The sequence below is a fragment of the Mytilus galloprovincialis genome, chromosome 2 (assembly GCF_965363235.1).
Source record: "Mytilus galloprovincialis chromosome 2, xbMytGall1.hap1.1, whole genome shotgun sequence".
Lineage (NCBI taxonomy): Eukaryota > Metazoa > Mollusca > Bivalvia > Mytilida > Mytilidae > Mytilus > Mytilus galloprovincialis.
In genome coordinates, this window is record NC_134839.1 from 6,082,415 (window position 1) to 6,097,394 (window position 14,980).

The window sequence follows — 14,980 nt, forward strand, 5'->3', positions numbered from 1 at the left end:
AGATTTATTTATAATGATAATTGACCGATTCTAATGAACTAAAAAAGTATTATTTTTATAGTGTTGCATAGAGGCAAAGTCGACACCTAACCCGATTGGTGTTGTTTACTTTGGTTTCCATACTATTGAGTTACCATTTGTACATTCTTTTAAAAAGGATACGAGTAAACCTTGTTTTCATCATAGAAGGCTTAAAGGTTGTATTGTCCACTTTATCACATTCATAAAACACAATATTTACAATGTCGTTGCCTATATGTCTTTTCCGCTCAACCTAAAATTAAAACACATAAAAGTTAAAATGGATACATTTAATGGTTACATATTTAGATTGACCGTCAGATAGAAAAAATATAGAATCTAAAAACAATTTCAGCTTCAAAAAGGGGTTTACCGTAACTAGCATAACTACAATGCTCGTATAGCGAAGCTTAAAGAACCATGGTAATTGACTTGCAAATTTGAGCTATATTTATGTCAATGTTCATACGGTGAAATAGTATTAAGTAGACAAAATAAAATACTATTGAATATATTTAATGAATTATCTTATAATATGCATCAATGTCGGATGCACCAGTACAAAACAGTGATGATGCAGCAAAAAGTAAAATAACAAAATTACCAAATTCTGAGGAAAATTCAAAACGTAAAAAAGCCAAAATCAAAAGCTCAAAGACATCAAACGAATGGATAACAACTATCATATTCCAGACTAAGTACAGGAATTTTCAGATTCCATTATATTGACAACAATGTGTGAACAAAACAAACCGACAAAAAAGGTAAAAATATCAAAATATGGGTACAATGAAACGTAATTGTTGAACGTGAAGATACTACGAACGATGCAAATCTGCTATACGTTACTAACCAAGAAATATTTTCCATTTCTGAATTTATCATTTTTCCGTTTCTTAAACCAATTTCAGAATCATTTTTTTTTTAGATCTATCGATTTGTGTAGGAAGTTGTTTTCTGATTTTCATTCACCAATTACAAAATAAATGCATTATACTTAAAGTCTTTATTGTTTATTTCGTCCATCATTATTATGGTCCTTAATGCGAAATGCAGAAAATAATTCCATTTGTTTATCTTTCTTATTGTCAAATATACAAATGAGGCACCACATTTTAACAGTGTGATTTTCATTAAGAGCAGCATATTCATAATAAACCATTACTGGTACTGTGGAACTGTTTGGAAGAAAAAACTAGGTCGACAATGTCCTTGGAATAGTTTAAAAGTTAATGTTATTATCTCTGACAAGCAAGGAAGTTTAAACATTATTATGTTACATTAAAGACACTTTAGAATATCTATAAAACTTGACTGCTTTAATTTAGCCAAACCTTTTTAGAATTAATCGGTTAAAGAGCTTGTTTTTTTTTAGTATAAATTGAGTTTCCTGTGGTACATTTAAGAATCATTCATAAACCATATTCATTTGATAAAGATTTTAGCAATATTTACGGAAGACGATATCATTGTAGAAGATACTACTTCTATGTTATAGATTGAACATGACATGCAATCAATGATAAGAAGGTCCTCTATAAAATGGTACAATTAACATGATGTTTATTTTATAGGTTCAAATGTCATGTTTAATAACGTGTTATACATCTATTATATATTTGGTGATATCTTTGATACAATTAAATAGTCAATGCAAATATGCATTGTACTTCACAATAGATTACATTCAATTCTACTAACAGTAAGGTTAGATAAAACTGAAGACAATCTCGCTGACTTTTATCATATCTAAATGTTTTGATTTTGATGCAATTTACATTAACCACCGCAATATAATTGTTGTTTTTTTACAACATAGTTCTAAGAAGTACATAGATGAAGCCGTTAGTGGTTTACGAATAATTCTCTCCGGTCCATGACAACTTCAATTGAGAAATCCTTAATACCATATATGAACAACCACTACATTTTAAATCATTCAAAATTCAAGGTTAAATAACTTGTGTATTTCTTATATATTTATTGGTCTAAATTAAGTTCGAAATAAAAATTTAGCAGATCAAAAATAGAAGTTATTTTAAATCTTATTCTTTTCGAAGAACTTTGTCATAAACAAACTACATTGTACTATTTAAAGAGCTTTAACAATAAATAAACCGTTAAACTAATCTACGTATACCACGTAAATTCACATTGGAGACCGCTGACGATTTAATTTAGCGCATATAATAAGTACACTATGAAGCATACCGAGGGGAACAGACTTTTTACATACATCTTTTTTTTAATTCACGACGTACGGACTTTCATGTCTTAATTAAAAGGTTATGATATTTCATAACTAACTCTGAAATAGACTAAATATATATTTCATGATTGTTTATAAGAAACGCGTTCATTTAAAACATTGACGGATATGCAAATTTGGAGTCTTATTTGAATTTTGCTTCAAACATTTCTGAAAGTGCATGATTCATTCGATGGAAAACCTGAAACTAAATTCATGTTCCAGTGTAATGAAAATTAACAATATTATGTTTGCCTTCATTGACAAGGTTCACTGTATAAATCATTAGTAATTGAATTTGTATTGATACACATCCAGATTACAAAACTTTAAGTTTGAAGAATAAACTCATGCTTCTTACAGGAACAGAAATGTGCTAGAAAATTAAATTTTAGGCAAAAGCAAGTTATCTTAATCAATCATATTCCTTTGCAAAAATCAATATTGACTCTCTTTGACAACAATAGTGTTTGTTGGATTAATTTTGATTAGTTACTTTCATGACTTTCTTGTATTCGTAATTAAAGAATTAATTATAGAAAAAAGTGATTTTCTTGGTCTTCTTTAATTCTGCGGAAAGATATTTTATGGCTAAGGACATTCATTCTAATAGAATCACAGATGATAATTCTATAGCTTAAACTAGTTTGCAACATTTGCTTTTAAAAGCTAAGAATAAACAACAAAATATTAATGTTATTTCATTTCATTCATTAATGCAGAGTTCAATATTTAAGAACATCAAACAAAATACTGCTAATGCATTAGTTAATGTATATCCATGGGAAATAATTACAACATTGGATATGTCTCAATATGCATAAAAAACTGTATCTCAGTTAATCATGAAATATCATAAAACGGATTTAAAAGGTGTTCAATATATTCTTTACCATAATCGTCAAGAAAGAAGCTTTAAACTATGATCAACAGGCACAGGGGAACATTAGTTACCATTGACAAGAACTTCTAAACCAAACCGAATGGATCAAACTTTAATGGACATAGATGCACATGCTACGAAAGCTCAGCCGTTAGTGCATCTAATGCTGGACTTGTTTAAAACGATACATATTATACACTGCTGTATTACATGTTGAATACATTATTATACCTGCTGCATGTTTTCTTTAGATATAGGCAGTAGTGTAGACACATGGAACATTATCTCATGCCCCTCATATACTGTATAAACTGACTCAGTTCCAGTAGCATTTGCTGAAACATAAACACAGAGGGTAAAAAGAAATTTCAAAAAATATCAAACTCCGAGGCAAATTCAAAACAGAAAGTCTCTAATCAAATGGCAAAATCAAAACATAAATTACATCAAACGAATGGACATCAATTTTCATATTCCTGACTTGGTACAGGCATTTTCAAATGTAGAAAAAATGGTGGCTTGAACCTGGTCTTATAGCTAGCTCAATCTCTCACTTGTATGTTAAAGTCAGCTGACTATTGTTCCTCAAACCTTTTTCAAATGCCTTTGATCTCAAATTAAAATGTATATCCAAACTGATGAAATTGCATTATATTTATTCTGAATTTCCTATAAATAAAGGCAACAGTAGTATACCGCTGTTCAAAACTCATAAATCCATGGACAAAAAACAAAATCGGGGTAACAAACTTAAACCGAGGGAAACGCATTAAATATAAGAGGAGAACAACGACACAACACTAAAATGTAACACACACAGAAACGGACCAAGCGTCAGACAAAATCCCACGAGAATAACAAATATAACATCAAAACCAAATACATGAATTTGGAATAGACAAGTGCCGTGACACGTCTTATCGCAATGTGAAATTACACTCAAAATTAAGAGAAAACAAACGACGCAAGGTTAAAATGTAACACACACAGAAACGAACAATAATATAACAATGGCCATATTCCTGACTTGGTACAGGACATTTTTAAAGGAAATAATGGTGGGTTGAACCTGGTTTTGTGGCATGCCAAACCTCGCACTTTAATGGCAATGTTAAATATAAAATTGAAATGACAACATAATATTACAGGACTACAATACAAATAAATCTCATGTTATCTTAATGTGTTTCTGTTCGTCAACTTTAAACAACGAGACTCGACTACATGCTCTTGTAAAACATGACAGTTTCACTCGTCACAGACTGATGGATCGTTGTTAAATCATAACAACTCGTATAATTATCGAATTAATGTCTGGAAATCATCGAGTTTCGATTTTTTCAAAGTTAAAGACAGTGGTTCTCCACCTGACAAGCTATCACTTTAGAATAAATCATTGTCAATATTTTTAACAATCAAATTAAATTGACAATATAATTAATTAATAATGTATTATTGTTTGGTATGTTTTGTTGTTATTTCAAATTTTTAATGTTAATGTGCTACCTTTGCGGAGTTTTTATACTTTCTTTTCAACATTAAACAATTTGTATCTGCTAAACAGGATATTTTCATACGAGGTCATTCAGGAGTCATGGTTATCTCATATGGAAAATGCCTTTTATTGAAACTGCGTAATTAACAATATCATTCAACGTAATTTGACTTTGATACATTGTAGTAATCAACTATTTATCAAATCATAATGAAGATTATACCCTGCAGTTACCTATAAGGGATCTTACGTCGTACTTTTTTTGGCCTTTTTAACTTTGAGATTTGAGCGACACTGATGAGTCTTTTTTTTTAGACGAAACGCGCGTCTGGCGTAAATGCAAAATTTAATCCTGGTACCTTTGATGAGTTCACTTACATTTTACGTCCAAGCCACCTTTGAATTTGTCCCAACCCTTTAAGGAAACAGACGAACCCAGTAAGCGAAGAAAGCTGTTGAAACTGTCTGTTGTCTCTTCTGAAAAGAAATAAGAATCAGTTCTTCCTCATTTATACAAAAACTAATCATGAACGTTTAAGGAAAACACATGTTGTTTATCAAAGGTAACCTAAATATTTCCTAAATAACAAATTACAAATCCTCAGCTGATAAAAATTGAAAAAAAAATCAAAACTAGAACAGTGAAAATGCTACGTTTAAGATACAAGGTTTACCTATATATATTTAAAATCTGGACCAAAACTGGTTGTGATGTATTTTCTGTTGATTATTTCGACTAGCACTGCCGTACCTATTGATAGTCCTTTTCGTGAATGGATTTATAAAAGTAAAAATAGCAATATATATTAGGAAACAAAGTATTTCTTAAATAAGGGTAAATAATATGGGATGAATAATTTATTCCTATTGTGTCCACTTCCTTATTTAGATATTTGGACGGAGTGTGAATTTGAATGGCGAGTGATGAATAAATAGCAGAACATTCGCATTCTCTAGACGCACCCAGTCTTGCTCCTGTTATAGTTCATGAGATTCCTTCAATTTTTGTATTCTATGAAAAAATAGGAAGATGTGGTATGATTGGCAATGAGACAAGTCTCCACAACAGACCAAATGACACAGAAATGCACAAAAAGTCACCGTACGGCCTTGATTTGTGTTTTCGTAATTGATTGACGATATTTGAACATCCGTAAACTATTGTTGCCTGAATTTAAAGACATACGAATATTTTGTCATACTTTAGGGGAAGTGATCTATTAGGAATTGATTAGCTTACCATTGCTATAGAATTCATCATCAGACACCTGAGACTCTTTCGCATAAATAACTCCGAATTTGAAATTCACTGATCCCTGTTTAATGAAAGGAAAACATGTATTTGACGTATCTGCATCATGTAGTTTTTTGTATGTTTTTTTTATCAAAAGATTTGTTGTTACATAAAAAGCAAAATGTAGTTATGTAAGTGGTGCAATAACTAGAGACTTATTTTCAAACTAAAAGATGTCAATATACTTTTGAAATGTAAGCTCTCTGTTTGATTGGAGTATTACTTATGACTGCAATACAAAATAACTTTAATAACCATGCAAGACGAAATAACAAGGTCGCTGCAGTGTTAACACACTAACACAACAAGGTCGCTGCAGTGTTAACACACTAACACAAAGAGAATTATTTTTTATGTTAAATTTCATTACATTGTGTTGTACTGTTACAATAATTATAAAATCAAAGTAAATAATGTCATTTAGATAAAGTATTTTTTGTAACTTAAATTGTTCATTTCTAAAATTAGTTCAAAGCAGATATACTGTATTATCTGTTGAATTATTATTTCGAAAGACATTGTTATGTGCCTAAAAACTACTCTTTCAAGAATATCTTATCATACCTCTTGTTCTTCCAAAACAAGTAATTCTTTTTGTATTTCAGAGTCAAATATCTCTTTTGGTCCTTTTTCAGTTTTGTTAATATTAAAATGACTGAAATTAAACAAAAGGATAGTATATATATAGAAAGAAACACATCTTATCTGGTTTAAGATCACTAAGCTTTAGAAGTTGCTCGTCAAAAGTACAGATTTCGGTATAAAAAAACAGGTCTTATTTGATAATTTATATCACTTTTTCGACGGAATATTTATTTTCATTTGCACACAATTTTTTATATAAAGATGTTTCGATTTTCCATAAAACATTTATGATCTTCTTCAAACAAACATCAGCAAAAATCGCAAGACCTTCCGTAGATCTCTGTGCCATGGTGTTTCACAGAAACCAGATTATGTAGCAATGACTTATCTTGTTCGCCATAAAATTTAAATATAAACGCGATTCAAATGAAGCTACATTCAGTGTTCATAGATGAATGACGGGTTACAATGTTGCATGTAGCTCTTTCAATGGCATAGATAAATCGACTCACAGTTTTTATGACACGTTTTTATTGTCTCACCTTAAGATGCCTTTAACGGTCTGTGGTTTACTTTGATTATAAGGCAATGCTATCTTCTTGGCACCCTAGAAAGACAAAAAACAAATATTCAATCATATGTTAAATGTAAACAAGAATGTGTCCCAAGTACACGGATGGCCCATCCGCACTATCATTTTCTATGTTAAGTGGTCCGTGAAAATGGGGGAAAATCTCTAATTTGGCATTAAAATTAGAAACATCATATCAAAGCGAACACTAAGTTTCCCAAGTTTCAAATTAATTGGACTTCAACTTCATCAAAAAATACCTCGACCAAAAACTTTAACCTGCAGCGGGACAGACGGACGAACAGACGGACGGACGAATGGACGAACAAATGAACGACGGACAGACGCACAGACCAGAAAACATAATGTCCATTAATGGGACATAAAAAGAAAACAACACGGTTAATGTTATAATAGTAAATTACAATTATACATATAAAGTTTGGTTCAATGAATCAAAATAAACACTTGTTTAATATAAATCATCATAGATAACAGGATTAAAAAAGATTCATCAGTAACACTAGAATTAAAGAAGCCATACTACACTCATTACACAATATTCGAAAGTTTTACTTACTAGTATATCCATAGTCGGTTCAATTATCAAGAATGGTAAATTGCAAACGTTTAACTTACTTATAAACCTATAGTATGTTAAGAGAACTATATGGAAATATTGTGAAACTTCACACATCTGAGACAAATTTTCAAAAAAAATTATGAATTAATATTAAACTTATTGTTCTTTTTATCTAATCATTTGAAGAGAAATTGCATGAAGTCGTTTCAGATTGTTTAATTGGATTCAAATTTTGATTGATTACTAGAAAAAAAACAATATGACAGAAAATTTATAATTTAAAAAAAAATCAAGAAGCTCAAAAGCATTGTTTTATTTTATCCCAATTCCTTCATGTTGGAAAAAAAAACTTTTGTAAAATATATTCATGACGTCATAAGATCGATTAACAAATAGGCTATATATTTTGATTGACAGGATCATTGAAGACTTACAGTCTTGCACCACAAGATAGTCCTGTACTGTTGAACATTATGGTTATTTGCATCTGTGACGACCACGGACAGCAGGAATGGCTCTCGATCAATATCTGTGCCTACATAGTTCTGGTGAACTGAAAGATAAAGTAAGATTTATCTGAAATTGTGCCAAGATATACGAGGTTAAAAGGGTATTTTGGAAGAGCAGTGGGAGGTTTAACTATAAGTTTGAATACATTGCGTGTAAATACTGATCATGCTTTATATATGATGTTTTATGCTTATGAGGAATTCATTGCACCATCTCTTAACTTTTTCTCAATGAATAAAACGTGGACATGAACTCAAACACTAGTTTCTGTTACTTTCATCTTAAATTAAAATACAACAATTTATATGCCAAACAATGCTGGAAGTAAATTTCTTCAAATCCCAGTGTTTCTTTTTGTTTAACATATGTTATCCTGTTCGTTTTTGTATTCAAATTAGCTTTGAAAACAATTAATCTTATACTCCATTCTCCAAAAAATTTGAAATATATATCAGAAGACATAATTAAAAAGTTAAAATAACAAAAACACCAAACTCTAAGGAAAATTCAAACGGAAAAGTATATCAAACAAACGAAAATCAACTGTCATACTCATGACTTGCTACAGACATTTCCTTTTGTAGACAATGTCGGATTTAACCTGGTTATATAGCTAGCATGTAACCTCTCACTTGCATGACAGTCGCGAAACTATCGACTGTATCAATATTACTTTGTGACAATCATATTCATAATCAATGAGGTCCAGGACACAGTTTTAATCATACAAATATCCAAGATATCATCGTGCTTCGGGTCAGATATAGGAGACTATAGACATGTCTGCATTAACGATTCCAATTTGCATAATCTCTTTAGCTTTGAATAAGATATGATCATCACTTTTATTTGTAAGAAATTGTCTAATACATTCTCGTATTGAGGTCATTTCTGTTATCAGTATTTTAATTTTCTTGATCTGAATTAAGGAACTAATTAGAACTCAATAGTTCCTTCCTTCTTACAGGTAATTCCTATTCAATTTGTAGAATGCCTTTGTGATATATCAATATTGAATTCAATTTGAGAAAAATTGTGATAAAGAATCTAACAAGATTATTCCTCCATATAAGGACACCTAACCTGCTCGCCCTATCACAATTGAATGAAAAGTGAACCGAACAATATCGCCCAAATTTCTAATTTTTAGACATTCTTAAATAAGTGCACATCATATGCTATACGTTTTAAGTTGATGTGGTCACATTGATGACAAATAAACGAGATATCTACGGTAGCACACAAGTCCTATACTTACGTTTTCCTAAAAAGTATTTGAAGTACCATCGTGTTTGGAATTCTGGGTTCTCTAAATGAACTGGGCTGTTAACTGTACTCGATAGCTATAAAATATACATCTTACTTATTAAATAGGTTTTCTAAATTTATGATTATTGTGTGATGGAATTAAAATTTCACATATTTATTTATTCTTCTATCTCTGTCGGTTGTTTGCTAGTACATGTGTTTTGTACTTAAGAATTTACCGAAATATACCAACTCGCTAGGGTAGTAATGAAAACGGATTCTTTGTATATTTCTGATCTGTTCTGTTTAGTTAATTCTGTAATTAGTCTTTATATTAATGTCGATTCAAATCTTAATTCACAGTTTCTTTTAAAACAAAATTAGTGGTATACATAGCCAACTAATTTTGACTTATATTTATAACAAAATCTAACTAATAACTTTTTTATTTTATTATTTGTCCTAACTTTACTTCAATAACTCGTATATTTGATGTAAAACGGAAATAGAAACATAATAACAAATGTTTACAAATATTTACAAAGACATATCTCTACGTCTCAGCTTGTAAATCGAACAGAGGGTATGAAGCTAATAGCAGTATATCATACTATCAATTGAGTTTTCAATATTAAATACACGAATAACGAAATAAAATATAAACTAAATTTTAAACTTAAGCGTGAGCTACGTATTCAATCTGTACATTTATTTGATTTTACATCTTTAAAAATATGAAGAAATCTCAGTCGTAAACAAATTTTGAAAACAAGATTAAAATAAGTATCATGTACTAAATAATATTCTTTGCAACGATATAGAAGGGTAACCAGAAAATCCCAAGGACAACCGTTCTTGTTTACTCCAATAATGTCAAAGTGCAATTTGTAAAATTGAATTTAACATTCCCGCTGAGTTTTTTTGTATGCATTGCAGATTGAATCGACAACACACGTAAACAACATTGAATTACAGTAAATTCGGAGATCAACGATAATTGGATTAGAATTCAAACTCATTCATGATCACGTTATCATAAATAATATTGTTGACTGTAGTTGCTGCTACGATGATGACCATGAACTGTTGACATTGAGATTGAACTAAACGAAGTCGGTATTTTATCGCTAATGGCGCAAATATTCCGTTTTCTGTTGTCTCCAACTGTTGTCGTTATGAAGAAGTGGAAGTGTTTGACGAAGGCTAGTTCAATTTGAATAAATTGAATAATATTTATTAGAAAAGATTTTACCAATTTAGATAAATGTACTCTCTCTGTTTAGATAAACATAATAGAATTAGAAGAAAAAAATAAATATAAATTAATTTAAGCATTGCCCTACGTTATTAAAATCTGTTTTTGAATAATCATTATTTATTTATTTGAAATAATCGAATAAGTGATAAACTTGTAATTACCGATTAATAAAGTACATACACACGTTGTGTTTCGTAACATTCAGATGACAATAATTATAGCATTTATAATTTATTATCGCTATTATTACCGATAAATATGCATATTATTAGAAAATTTTAATTGTTAGGCCTTGACAGTCTTTATTTACTATGCGATAATGAAATAGAATTGTATCCGTTATAAAACAAGCATTGTTAGTCACATGAGAGATGTCCATCAGTTGTGCAACAGTTGCTAATGCGCCGTTTCATAAGTCTTTGGCACGCACATTAATAGTGGCTGCCCGGGAGGGTTCATGGTCGTGACTACAATGACGTTTATATGAACCAAATGACCTATGATTACAAAATTAAACTTCATTTCATAATTAAAAAAAATCATTGATTTGATAACTGGTTGATGGTCACTGAAGAGGATATCAAACTGAACAAACACGTAAGATATAAGTATGGTCAATTGAAATTTCTCGTTGCATTCAAATGTGTTCAAATCAATCACTAATTACATGAGGGTAAAATGATATATAAAAAGTAAAATCATAAAAATACTGAACTCTGTGGAAAAATAAAAAAGGAAACAGCTCAGACACATCAAACAAATAGATAACAACTGTCATATTTCTCACTTGATATATGCATTTTCTTATGCAGAAAAGGGTAGATAAAACCTATCAGTCTTTTTTCACAGAATGTTCCTATAAGAAGTCTTTTTAAAGTCTATAATTCTCTTAAAATCTAAAATGTATTAGATTGGTCAAACCAAATAGAAAACAATGACCAAAGGCGCGAAATAAAGTATAACAGATAAAGACAAGGTCCTTCTGCGTTATGTAGTTTGCTTTTTATTGTCATGTATTTGTCTAATTTTGTCAGTGCACAGTACACGTATATATTTATGAATGATAACAAATAAACTAAAACATTGCATGACGTCAATCGTGACTTTTCTTCTTAGTGTTTGGAAGATCAAACCAATTGTCTATAATTTTTCCCGTTGACAGGACCAATCTTAGAAATTTCCGATTTTACCTAAGGTCATCTAGTGCGTTACAATAAATTAATAAATTTTAGACATCTGGATTTACACATTTCTGATCTATTAAAGTCGTAAATTTTATTAGTTTTGTTTGCTTCCAATAAAGCACTGAAAGTTCAAACGAATAGAATTCTTTATTACTGAATAAACATAACCTATTAATTAACAGAAAAGGAAAAGAATTATATACGCAAATATTCTGATTATTTTCAGGATTACAGACTAGAATTTTGTTCATAGCTATATGATTTTATGTGTGTCGTAAAACCTTACGTCATCGCCATCTAGATCTCCTGTTTCTATTCGAAATCTGCCAGCAGTTTGTGTGCCATCTCCTTCTACAGCGTTTAACTGAAAGAAATAAAATGTATTGTTAGTCATTCAAGGTGTACAAAATGAGTACAACAGTAGTATACCGCTCTTCATCGGTCATGAATCGATTAAGCGAAAACAAAACTGGGTCACAAACCAAAACCGAAGGAAACACAGTGACACAAACTATAACAGGAAAACAACGGAACAACAGAAACACCAAACTGCTATAAAACAAACGCCAACATACTTATAAACGGAATATTTGATAAAAACTGTCATATTCCTGACTTAGTAACGACTTTTAAGAAAAAATGGTAAGTTCAACCGGGTTTTATTGCTAGGCGAACCTCCCACTTAAAATAAGAGCTATGTTCAGCTAGAAAATGATCAAGCGATACTAATTACTATTATACAACCAATGTTAATCTTTTAAACATGTGATACATTTTGGAATTCATGAAAAGGACATGATTCAACAAAATTTTAAGACGAAACCGGGAAGAAAATGAAACATAACTTGAATATAAGAATAAGGAAATTTTACGTATTAAAGTCTAGTGTATTAGTAAAAAAATGTTATATGCTAGGATAATATATCCAGCAAAAACACAAAATTCATTGTATGAAATGAACACCAATACAAATACTTATTAACAATAAAATTGAGAATGGAAATGGGGAATGTGCCAAAGAGACAACAACCCGACCATAGAAAAAAACAACAGCAGAAGGTCACCAACAGGTCTTCAATGTAGCGAGACATTCCCGCACCCGGAGGCGTCCTTCAGCTGGCCCCTAAACAAATATATACTAGTTCAGTGATAATGAACGCCATACTAATTTCCAAATTGTACACAAGAAACTAAAATTAAAATAATACAAGACTAACAAAGGCCAGAGGCTCCTGACTTGGGACAGGCGCAAAAATGCGGCGGGGTTAAACATGTTTGTGAGATCTCAACCCTCCCCCTATACCTCTAGCCAATGTAGAAAAGTAAACGCATAACAATACGCACATTAAAATTCAGTCCAAGAGATGTCCGAGTCTAATGTCAGAAGATGTAACCAAAGAAAATAAACAAAGTGACAATGCATTGCATACGAATAACCAAGTGTCTTCGATTAAAAATAGTACATGAAAAAGAAGTGTAGATTGTATTGTATTTTTGGTCTTCTTCAGTCCTTTGATAAGAATGTGCGGGAAATAGATGACAGACCAGACCTAAGAAAATGTATTCTACAAAAAATATAAGACGGTGCACAAATATTTCATCTATGAAAGTGATAGAATTCTCTGTTCATACAGAGACCTCGAACTTTGACTTTCGCAGAGCCAGTGATGCTCATTGAAAAAAAAACAGTATATGAACATCTTACACGATAAACATTTAATAGCTACCAACTAATTACCCCCTGTAATAATATCCAATAATATATATATTGTAATATCAAACCAGAGGTATGCCGAATAGCAATATGTATTGCTTTAATTAAAAAAAAGTTATGTAAGTTTTAATTAATATATAATACTCTTCAATACTATACATTTAAACACGTCCTGTTAATTACCTATTCAAAGGAACGAAAACAGCAATAGAAACTGTCTAAATCTATATGTTATTAACACTCTATAGATGTACATGAAGGTTGTGGAGAATAAATACTAGAATATATAGCAAACTGGTAATCATGCACGAGGTCACTAATAGTACTAACATTGAATTATTGATGTGACAGGTGCAAAAACCCATTTAACGTTCCCTTAAGACAAAAAAAAAACTAAAAAACCAAAATGAAATATACTCGTAAACAATTTTCATATATCTAAGTTGTGAAATGGTCATTTTTATAAATTTACTGTTTGTAAAAGTATGAATCATTCGAAATACTAAGGACTTTCTTACCCAAGGCAAAGATAACCTTAGCAGTTTTTGGCACAACTTTTTATAATTTGGTCATCAATGCTCTTCAACTTTGTACTTGTTTGGCTTTCTAACTATATTGATTTGAGCGTCACTGATAAGTCTTATGTAGACGAAACGCGCGTCTGGCATTATAAATTTAAAGCCTGGTACCTTTGATAACTATTGTGAACAAAGTACCGCTACTACTTTCCATGTACAATTTTAATGCCTTGATTAGTGATGATATTACAAGTATATTTTATAAGAATGATCAAAAGAATTTTTAATCGTCTTCAAACGATTGGGCAATATTTAAGATACAAATATAGCTGTGTTGCCACGGTCATTTGGTGGTATATATGTGTATATGAAGTTTTACTGGGGAAATTCAAAATTGACGTCTCCAATTCTTCAAATTAGTCATTTCATTCCTATCGTATTGCTGTACTACAATTAAAATATAAACAGCCTGAGAAAAGCATGACCTTGTGCTATGGCAAACTAAAAGTATCGCATGTTGTAGAACTATAAGTGTTCATACCTGTTTACATAAGTTTAGATTGTTTGTTCATTTATTAGAATAAATTCTAATATGACGTGCTTCTTTCGCTTTATGAATAACCCCTTGCTCTAAATCCAATAATTTGTTTTGCACATGCGTATATTGACTACTACAGAATAATGAATTTTATCAAATTGGCATGCATCTATTAAATTTCATTAACTTCAAATACTTCCCAACTCTTAAATGATGCACATGTTGTTACTAATTCATTTATTACGACTGTAATGTGTTGCATTCCAAAATTGACATATTGGACCTAGATACGACAACCGTTCATGCTGGCTGTTCAAAAACTCCTCCCTC

At 30.7% G+C, this 14,980-nt stretch overlaps 1 protein-coding gene across 4 annotated transcripts in view; it reads right to left on the minus strand.

Annotated features, from left to right (window-relative positions):
- The window catches only part of LOC143062745 (GTPase-activating Rap/Ran-GAP domain-like protein 3), a 126,286-nt gene that overhangs the window by 46,362 nt on the left and 64,944 nt on the right, over nt 1–14,980 (minus strand). For all 4 annotated transcript variants that reach the window (XM_076234510.1, XM_076234512.1, XM_076234513.1 and 1 more), the window contains exons 3-11: nt 12,167–12,244; nt 9,449–9,533; nt 8,115–8,233; nt 7,069–7,133; nt 6,506–6,596; nt 5,888–5,963; nt 5,026–5,124; nt 3,384–3,487; nt 163–274 (exon numbers count right to left, since the gene is read on the minus strand). In XM_076234510.1, coding sequence (XP_076090625.1) covers nt 163–274; nt 3,384–3,487; nt 5,026–5,124; nt 5,888–5,963; nt 6,506–6,596; nt 7,069–7,133; nt 8,115–8,233; nt 9,449–9,533; nt 12,167–12,244 — 829 coding nt within the window. The remainder of the gene's footprint in view (nt 1–162; nt 275–3,383; nt 3,488–5,025; nt 5,125–5,887; nt 5,964–6,505; nt 6,597–7,068; nt 7,134–8,114; nt 8,234–9,448; nt 9,534–12,166; nt 12,245–14,980) is intronic.